The sequence below is a fragment of the Diadema antillarum genome, unplaced genomic scaffold (genome assembly GCF_040938485.1).
Source record: "Diadema antillarum isolate AM-2024a unplaced genomic scaffold, OU_Dant_1.0 scf00000145, whole genome shotgun sequence".
Taxonomy (NCBI): Eukaryota; Metazoa; Echinodermata; class Echinoidea; order Diadematoida; family Diadematidae; genus Diadema; species Diadema antillarum.
This window is the reverse complement of record NW_027271034.1, coordinates 186,131-196,882: the sequence shown is the minus strand read 5'-3', so window position 1 is coordinate 196,882 and position 10,752 is coordinate 186,131. Positions and strand designations below refer to the sequence as shown.

Sequence of the window (10,752 nt, the reverse complement as noted above, 5' to 3'; positions counted from 1 at the left end):
GGTAGCACTAGATCCTATCCAGTCAGCTAACCGCCGTACACACAATGTACAACAAGAATAAAATTGCAGACAGTCGAGTCGAACGTTGCACTCTTGTCTTTATTGAATTCTCCTTCTTGCTGTGCATGCGCAAGCCCAAGTGCGTATGCGCATGTATGTGATGAACGAACGGTAAAACTGCAAATGAAACAATGAATGATACACTGTATGAATATATCAAACATACATTTCTTGGATCACAAATTGAATGTGTATGGATATAATTCTCCATTAACACACAAAAAGGTTTGCTTCTTCTGAACAAACAATAGTACACCGTCTTGTACTGCATCATTATACATACACATTTTGTATCCATGCATGTATTCTCTACACATTATGAAATGGCAGCTTTTGAATGTCATTATCCATCCACTGTTACACTATAGCAATGTTAATTATACACCTTGTACACTGTTGCAATATCCATTTTCTGTTGCAATATCAACAAGAAAAATATTATTTAAAGGCTGTAATATACATGTAAAAACCCTATACCAGACTTACAGACTTGTGATCTTCCAAGCCTAGAAGCTTAACCCCTCTGGACCCATTACGATTGCGATCCTGTCAAGCTGTGAAATAATACAGTAAGTTGCAAAGGATTGTATGGAAAATGCAAAATAACTTACATCACACATTGTATGCCTACATGTGTGGCACTACGCTTGCCTTCGTACATTTAAGCAAGGTAAATTATACTTTCTCTTAAGCTAGAGCTGCTTAAGATGCCTTAATAACGTACACTTCATATCACATAAAAATGTGACAATATTTCAGCCTGTACGCTACCATACATCAAACCACATAATCATGAATGAATACGTAAAGCACGTAAGTCGAAACACAAAAACACAAAAGACAGTCTTTTATTCATCCTGACGTCTAAATGCATTATTTAGACTGAAACTGTCCACACAGCAAAATTATCACTAATCTTCATCATTACTGATATCGAATCCAACCTCATATCTACTTTTGAATCTTCACCTGGAAATATTACTCAACAAACTGAGTTGCTTAACTGTATAAATCAAACCCTATCTTTACAGAAGTTGTGAATTAATTCTGAATGTATTACCACCATATAAACCAAGTTCTGAATACTGTTCTACACATCATATCAGCTCATGGCCAAGTGATAACACAAAGTCAATGCGAGTCTACGGCGCTACAACTACAGTAACTCTACACGCAACGTACAATGCACAATGCGAAGCTATCAATCCTACGCTATATCAATATGCACCGTACATAACCTACATTAGCGTCTCTTACGCTAGACCGTTCATGAAATCCGGACACACAAAAGGCATTTAAATTCTCTTTTATCAAGAATTGTGAACAACGAAATAATCGTAAACTTACGCAGAACCATCAGATGCAAGACTTCCATCCGGGATTCTGTGATTATCGTAAGATAATCTTACAAAATTGTTGCATTTTTGCTAGAGTCACGAACGAGCAAACCGTCGGTTCGTGCGCCATCTTTCTAGCCCATTATGGAAGGCCGAAAATCACACTACAATATATTGCGCGCGCGCATACACTCAACACACAATCACTGCTACATTTGAAGCGCTAACACTAGCCTACGTATGAGAAGCCGAAATTGCAAAAACAAATTCAGCGCGAACAGCACACTCCCCCCAACGTCCGATGGACGTTAAAATTCCAGAACTTAAAATGTTACTTAGGATGTCCACAACACATCCCCTATTGATTGAATACAAATACACATAACTTATGGTACATATTACATGCAAAGTGTAAACTCTAAAACTGCACAATTGTCAACAAGTGGCCTTCAAACTGACCATGAACAGGCGTTTACTCCGCCTCAACCAACAAAATTAACTCCTGGATTGGCCTACAATAGGTTTTTCCAGTTGCAGGCAGATGGACTTGAACTTGACGGACGAAACCATCATCTCCAGTACCAACACTCTCAACGATCCCAAGAGGCCACTGGTTTCGTTTGACCTCCCTGTCCCTCAACAGGACTATGTCACCCTTCATGACATTCCTCTCCGTACTTGTCCATTTGCGCCTCTGCTGAAGGCTTTGCAAGTAGCGGAGTCTCCATTGTTTCCAAAACCTGTCGGCCAGGATTTGGACGCGTTTCCACTGAGCAGTGTACATGTTACGCTTACAATCCTCGACAAGCACCTCTTCAATGCTCCCATGTTTCTGAGTCAAGAGCACCGAAGGTGAGAGGAAGGATGTGTCCTCTGGATCAGAACTCAGTGGAACAAGAGGTCTAGCATTCACGATGGCCATAGCTTCCATCATGAATGTGACCAAAGTCTCATGGGTGAAACTTTTCTCTCTAGTCTCGAGCAGAATGCCATTGAGAATTCTCTTGAATAGTCCTACCATTCTTTCCCAGGCTCCTCCCATGTGTGGGGCATGGGGTGGATTTAGCTTCCACTCTGTGTTGTTCCTCTCAAGAAAGGTGCGAAACACCTTGTCGTTCAAGACTCCCACAAAATTTGATCCTCTATCGGACCAAAAGGTTTCCACTTTGCCTCGCACAGCCATGAATCGCCGCAGTGCATTGATACATGACGAAGTGCTCAGTTCCTCAAGAACTTCGATATGAAGAGCTCTGGAGGTCAAGCAGGAGAATATCATACCCCACCTCTTGCTTTTGGCAGCACCTCCTCTGGTCTTCCTGGTGACCACTTCCCATGGTCCGAAGCAATCTACGCCAACCTGGGAAAAAGGAGGTCCGATCTTCAGACGCTCTTGAGGGAGGTCAGCCATGCGTTGGAGCACGGTCTTCCCTCTGAGTTTGCGGCAAATCACACAATGGTGGATAACGGCAGATATGACTCTCTTGCCCCCAATAATCCAAAACCCAGCATCACGCAGAGAACCTTCTGTCAACTGTCTGCCAGGGTGCCCGTTATTGTGATAGTGCATCACAAGGAGCTTGGCAATGTGACTCTTGCCGGGGATTAATACCGGGTGCTTAACTACCACAGGAAGTGAGGACTTCCTCAACCTCCCACCAACGCAAATCAAACCATCTTGGTTCAGAATGGGTGCTAAGTCCCGTATTGAGGAGTTAGATGGTAGAGGTACTCCCTCTCTGAGACATTCATATTCCTCATGAAAGATCTGCTTCTGTACTTCCTTCAAGATCATCAACTCTGCATGACGTACAGATTCAACATCTGTGTTGCTACATGTGTGCCAGCCATGGCAACCATTGCCACTCCTGGAGCTGAATGAGTGAGCAATGTGTATGAGCAAACGAAACGCTCTGACTAGGCTTTTCCAGGTTGAGAACTTTTCAAACCTTGGAACAAGTCCTTGCAGTTCCACACTGGTTTTGGTGACCTGGATGTTCACATCTTGCTTTATCTCTTCATCTAGGTCAGGATCTACAAGTGGAAATTCTGACACTGGATTCACTACTTCCTGAGTAGCTATCTTCTGAGGACCTGTGAGCCATGATGAGCCTTTCAAAGACCGAGCTGAAACCGGGCGTGTGCCACAGTCTGCAGGATTGTTGGCCGTAGGCACATACCTCCATTGTGAAGGTTGGGAGAAACTGAGAACCTTGTGAACCCGGTTCGCCACATAGGTATGAAATCTTCTGGTCGTGTTGTTCAGGTACCCAAGAACAATCCTACTGTCCGTAAAGAAAACTGCTGTTGCGGCTTGAATGTTCAACTCTCTACACGCAACACTGGCAACTTCCGTAGCCAAGACCGCAGCACAAAGCTCCAGTCTTGGTATGGTGTGACCCGACTTTGGAGCTAGTTTGGACTTTCCAAAGACAAAGCTTGCACTGGGGTTTTCAGCATCCCCATCTATCAGGTACGCAACAGCAGCGACTGCCACCTCAGAAACATCACAATAGACATGCAAGATCCCTTTCTCAGGACAGGTAAGGTAGTTGCGAGGAATCGATAGTGACTCCAACTCTGACAATCCTGAGGTCCAAGACTCCCAGATAGGCCTGTACACCTCAGGGAGCACAACATCCCACTCTACCTTGTGAGTTATCATTTCTCTGAACAGGACTCTTGCCTGAATCATAACCGGGGCAAGGAAACCCAATGGATCAAACACTCCATTGATCATGGACAAAACTCCTCTCTTTGTGTAGGGCTTTGTCACCAACTCGATTTGGAACCTGAAAGTGTCATCAGTCAAATTCCATTGAACACCCAAGCTCCTTTGAGTTGGGGTACCATCGCTCAATGTGAGGTTCCTGATGTCTTTCTGAACCTCTTCTGGATCAAACGCATCAAGTACTGTCTGGGAGTTTGATGCGATCTTGTGCAAATGAATGCTAGCTTTCTCCTGCAGCATGGCCCGTGTCCTCTTCATGAGTGAAACGGCTGTTTCTGCATCCTCACATGAGGTGAGTCCATCATCAACGTAGAAATTGCCGTGGATGAATTCCCTAACGTCTGGCTCAGCATCTCTGGCCAGGTCCCTTAAACCATAGTTTGCTACGGCTGGAGAAGGGGAATTGCCAAACACATGCTTGAGCATACGGTACTCGATAAGGGGCTTGTCAAAGTCATTGTCTTCGTGCCAGAAGAATCGGAGGAAATTCCTGTGCTCTTCAGCTACTGAAAAACAGAAGAACATTGACTCACTGTCTCCGCAGACTGCAACAGGTCCTTGCCGAAACCTCAACAGCACTCCAACCAAGTCATTGGTCAGATCAGGACCTTTCAACAAAACCTTGTTCAGGGAGTGTCCCATGAACTCGGCCGAGGAATCGAAGACTCCTCTGATTTTGTCCTTCTTCTTGGGATGATACACCCCAAACAGTGGTAGGTACCAGCACTCTTCATGTGCATCAAGAGGTGGTGCCACCTCTGCATGGCCTTGGGAAATGACCCCTTCCATAAACGTCAACATGTGTTCCATCTTGATTGGATCCCTCACCATGTTCGTCTGGAGGATCTGAGCTCTCTTCAAAGCTTGTGAACGATTGTTGGGAAGGCGATCCCTTCGCTCTTTGAAGGGTAGTGGAGCTGTCCACTTGCCATTTTTCAGGCCTCCCTTCTCTACCATCAAACGGACAAACTGTTGTTCCTCGATTGACAGACTGATACTGTCATCTTCATTGTCAAAGAGGTGTTTCAACCTGAACTCGTTCGGACAGGGTTCAAGACATGTGGGCCGGCCCGTAGAAAGAATCTGAGTGCGCAAGGGGGAAATCCTTACTGTCTGTCCAGCACTTCGGTGGACCCCTTGAAGGCACACATCACCAATGATAACCCAGCCAAGGCATAACTTCTGTGCGAATGGAGAGTCAGGTGGTCCAATCTTTTGGTCTAGGACATGGTGCGCCTCAACTACATCCCTGCCTATCAACAGAGTTGCTGTGCAATTGTGATCAACTGGTGGGATCTCAACGCTCCTCAAATGATCATATACCTGGACTATCTCCGGAGTAGGAATCTCATCCTTGAAATCCGGAATGTATGAACACTCTGTGACTGTTGGCAACTCCAAACAGACAGTGCCGTGGATGTCTTCCACCACAAAATCGTCAGCACATCTGCCGTGGGCAGACACCTCTCCACTGCATGTGCGTAGAGTATAGCTAATCTCGTCATAGGCAACATCGAACTTATCTAGGAGTTTAGATGTGGCTATGGTCTTATTGCTTTGGTCATCTATGACTGCATATGTCTTGACCACAATACTCTTATCCCTCTTTGACCTCACAAGTACTGGTACAATCTTTGCACAGGATTTTCCTCCTATGCATTTAGAACCCTTCATCTTAGAGCATGCACTTGTGATGTTGGTTCGAGGATTGTCTTTGGGAGGGTCTTCAGGTTTCTGCGTACTCTTCGCAGATTCGTTACTATTCTCCCAATGAAGAATCGTTAAGTGGCGTTGACTTCCACATGATTCGCATTTCACCCTTGCCTTGCACTCCCGGGCTGCATGTCCCGGGAGGCAGCACCTGAAACACAGTTGGTACTGCTTGAGAAGATTCTTCTTCTCAGGTACCGTTTTTGCAAGGAATACCTTGCACTCAACGATCGAATGTGGCTTCTTGTGGATAGGACAAAACTCCTTTGAAGCCGAAGGACGAACCTCCTTCACGTCAGTAGCCCTGACACTGACCGTTTTCTTCGCCACCTCCTGATGCTTCATGTCACGAGGCAACATAAAGCTGGGATCATTGCGAATCTTCGCGTGATAGCGAACAAACTCGCTGAACACCTTGAAAGGAGGGAAAGTCACCCGGTACCTTTCCTTGTACCGGGATCCCTCCATTACCCACTTCTCCTGGAGATTGTAGGGCAACTTCTGCACCAAGGCCTGCAACCCTCTAGCAGAATCCAGATGCAGCAATCCTGGGAAATCCCCATTCTCTTTAGCATACTCGATCTCCAGGAGCAAATGACCAAACTGCTCTAGTTTTTCGTTCTCCCTATGTGTAAGTCTAGGGAAATCTTCAATCCTCTGTTGAAGATCGTGTTCTACAGCCTCTGGGGAGCCATACTTCCTGTCAAGGAGTTCCCACATTCTACTCACACCAACATTCGGTCGGTCAACATGAATGTCATGAATGGCAGAGACCAGTTGGGAAGATTCCTTACCCAACCACTTCATGATCAAACCCATCTCTTGGGATTGTGTCAGCTGGAGCTCTGTGATAACGCGTCCGAGCGTAGCTTTCCAGGATCTGTAACTGAATGCACGGTCATTGAATTTAACCAAGCCACTTGACACCAATTCCTTCTTAAGCAATACATTACTTATGTCAGAAACTACGTTTACAGTGTCTAAGTTAGGTGGGATAGCAGTGCCTTCCCTACGATTAACACTCTTTGTTTCATTGTCACACTTGGACATCCCAACATACTGGGATGCATACACACCATCTTCAGGAGGTACACCAAGTTTTGTTTGTACTTGACCTTCCTGATTTTCTTTTACAAACTTAGGGGAGGGAATTGAACTCCCCTGGTCGATGTGATTTCCATCAACTGGAATCTTACCATCTACATCAAGTGAGGACAAATAATCCTCCACACGTTCATTGACATCTTTTTGCATAAGATTCAATTCAACACCTTTTACAGACCCTTCGCATTCGTTTAAGCCTGCTTCGAGGACAGAAACCTGCACTGCTGCTACAGCAGCATCTCTTTCTGCCTCTAACACTACACGTTCTGCATCCTGAGCAGCCCTTTGCTTCGCAAGATCTGCTTCCTGAGCAGCCCTTTGTTTTGCAAGATCTGCTTCCTGAGCAGCCCTTTGTTTTGCAAGATCTGCTTCCTGAGCAGCCCTTTGCTTTGCAAAATTTGCTTCCTTTCGAGCAAATTCTAATCTTACTCTACTTGCCTCTGCCTTTGCACGAGCTAATAAAGCCTCAGAGGCCACTGACGAATGTCTACTTGCATTAGATGGTCTCGAAGACACGCTCCCCGTCTCACGTCTGTCACCCTGCGTGGACAGCGACGGCATTTGCGGTGACTCCGTTCCTTGTTGTCGAGGTTCTGTTTTCGTCGACATGATGAAATCCTTGATTAAATCCTTTACGTCGCCTGAAGATAAAGTCTCTTTACTCGGCCCGAAGAATAAGTCTTTTTACTCGGCCCGAAGAATAAGTCTTTTTACTCGGCCCGAAGAATAAGTCTTTTTACTATGCTGGCCTCAGATTTCTAGGTACCGGTAGCACTAGATCCTATCCAGTCAGCTAACCGCCGTACACACAATGTACAACAAGAATAAAATTGCAGACAGTCGAGTCGAACGTTGCACTCTTGTCTTTATTGAATTCTCCTTCTTGCTGTGCATGCGCAAGCCCAAGTGCGTATGCGCATGTATGTGATGAACGAACGGTAAAACTGCAAATGAAACAATGAATGATACACTGTATGAATATATCAAACATACATTTCTTGGATCACAAATTGAATGTGTATGGATATAATTCTCCATTAACACACAAAAAGGTTTGCTTCTTCTGAACAAACAATAGTACACCGTCTTGTACTGCATCATTATACATACACATTTTGTATCCATGCATGTATTCTCTACACATTATGAAATGGCAGCTTTTGAATGTCATTATCCATCCACTGTTACACTATAGCAATGTTAATTATACACCTTGTACACTGTTGCAATATCCATTTTCTGTTGCAATATCAACAAGAAAAATATTATTTAAAGGCTGTAATATACATGTAAAAACCCTATACCAGACTTACAGACTTGTGATCTTCCAAGCCTAGAAGCTTAACCCCTCTGGACCCATTACGATTGCGATCCTGTCCCAAGCTGTGAAATAATACAGTAAGTTGCAAAGGATTGTATGGAAAATGCAAAATAACTTACATCACACATTGTATGCCTACATGTGTGGCACTACGCTTGCCTTCGTACATTTAAGCAAGGTAAATTATACTTTCTCTTAAGCTAGAGCTGCTTAAGATGCCTTAATAACGTACACTTCATATCACATAAAAATGTGACAATATTTCAGCCTGTACGCTACCATACATCAAACCACATAATCATGAATGAATACGTAAAGCACGTAAGTCGAAACACAAAAACACAAAAGACAGTCTTTTATTCATCCTGACGTCTAAATGCATTATTTAGACTGAAACTGTCCACACAGCAAAATTATCACTAATCTTCATCATTACTGATATCGAATCCAACCTCATATCTACTTTTGAATCTTCACCTGGAAATATTACTCAACAAACTGAGTTGCTTAACTGTATAAATCAAACCCTATCTTTACAGAAGTTGTGAATTAATTCTGAATGTATTACCACCATATAAACCAAGTTCTGAATACTGTTCTACACATCATATCAGCTCATGGCCAAGTGATAACACAAAGTCAATGCGAGTCTACGGCGCTACAACTACAGTAACTCTACACGCAACGTACAATGCACAATGCGAAGCTATCAATCCTACGCTATATCAATATGCACCGTACATAACCTACATTAGCGTCTCTTACGCTAGACCGTTCATGAAATCCGGACACACAAAAGGCATTTAAATTCTCTTTTATCAAGAATTGTGAACAACGAAATAATCGTAAACTTACGCAGAACCATCAGATGCAAGACTTCCATCCGGGATTCTGTGATTATCGTAAGATAATCTTACAAAATTGTTGCATTTTTGCTAGAGTCACGAACGAGCAAACCGTCGGTTCGTGCGCCATCTTTCTAGCCCATTATGGAAGGCCGAAAATCACACTACAATATATTGCGCGCGCGCATACACTCAACACACAATCACTGCTACATTTGAAGCGCTAACACTAGCCTACGTATGAGAAGCCGAAATTGCAAAAACAAATTCAGCGCGAACAGCACAGTTACAGACTCTGAAAGACACAAGGACGCAACTACGAATGCGGCATCACCACTACTTACACCGGACATACCTGTGTGAACGTATGCAAGCACACACACACACACACACACACACACACACAGAAACACACACGTAGACACGTAATGTTGTCACATGTTACTGTAGGCTTTAATGGAAACCAATGACCAAGTATTCAAATGTGGATCGTGTGAAAGCAGCAATATAGTAGAACACATCAGTGACAGTTTGAGAAAAATCGGACACTCGATCAAAAAAAAAAAAAAAAAGGTTTTGAATTTTTACAGTTTCCGTGCCGTAATCTACTACTATGCATTTTATTGCGTCATTTTAGACAATATGAATACAATACAAACAAAATACAAAATAATCTCACGTTTCTGTTGAAAAATGAAAGAGCACTTACCTCTTTCAGAAAGCGTGCAGGGAACATATGTCAGTGACATGTTGATGGAATGTCCTTTTTTTAAAATAAAAAGTGAAGATTTGTGGAATTGTCCTTATATTTCCTTATATTGGAGCCCTAAATAACGTCATGAAGTGTAGTAGTCTCCTTATCCTGCGATGACGACACCGAAACTTTCAAAAATTCACAACTCTTGAATGGATTGTCCGATTTCTCAAACTTTCAATAATTATCCAGTAGGAGATTCAAACTTATACCAAACTGATGAAAGTTTTCTGCATCTCTCGGTAATTATTTTCTACCAATATTGCTGCTTTCACTCAATCCACATTCATGTTTAATTGGGCTTTGGTTTCCTTTAAACATGAAAGGTGTCTGATATAAGATTGGTCATGGTGCTGTCAATCGTTACGTAACAAGGACATGACGGATTGATACACGTGGGAATGTGGCAGACCTGTCGAGATACATTGCGGTGTTTTTAATTTTGCACGCGGCCCTACATAGAAAACATGTCTTACGTACTTCGTGCTTAACCTGTAGATACATTCAGGTCGAGTATTAACTGATGTAATAAGTACAATGTATCATATGAAAAGCACAGTGTATGCATCATCTTGAATGCGCTTTTCTAATATGCACGATAAACGCATAAATTGCCCAAGTGCAGTTTTATCTAGTTAGAAATGCACGAGGGTTATAATGCATTTTGCAGTACATAATTTATTGGTTATAATGCCAGGGAGGTGCCCTCTTTGCTAGAACATGTACATTGAAGATCATTTGCCTTTAGTTAAAGGGAATAAAGTGTTGTATAACATTGATTTGTTCAGTCCGAGGGAATTCCCGGGCAAGAATAAAAAGGAGGTCAAATCAAACTATAATTCAATAAATGGGAATTGGGGTAATCTTTGAACAAACTCTTGACTGGTCTCCCC

General features: G+C 43.2%; 1 protein-coding gene across 1 annotated transcript; it reads right to left on the bottom strand.

The window, feature by feature from the left end:
* Nucleotides 1-1,869: 1,869 nt before the first annotated feature.
* LOC139721536 (uncharacterized) lies at nucleotides 1,870-7,548 on the bottom strand. The gene has a single exon (XM_071632851.1). The coding sequence runs from the start codon at nucleotides 7,546-7,548 to the stop codon at nucleotides 1,870-1,872; it is 5,679 nt and encodes a 1,892-aa protein (XP_071488952.1).
* Between the last annotated feature and the right edge of the window lie 3,204 nt (nucleotides 7,549-10,752).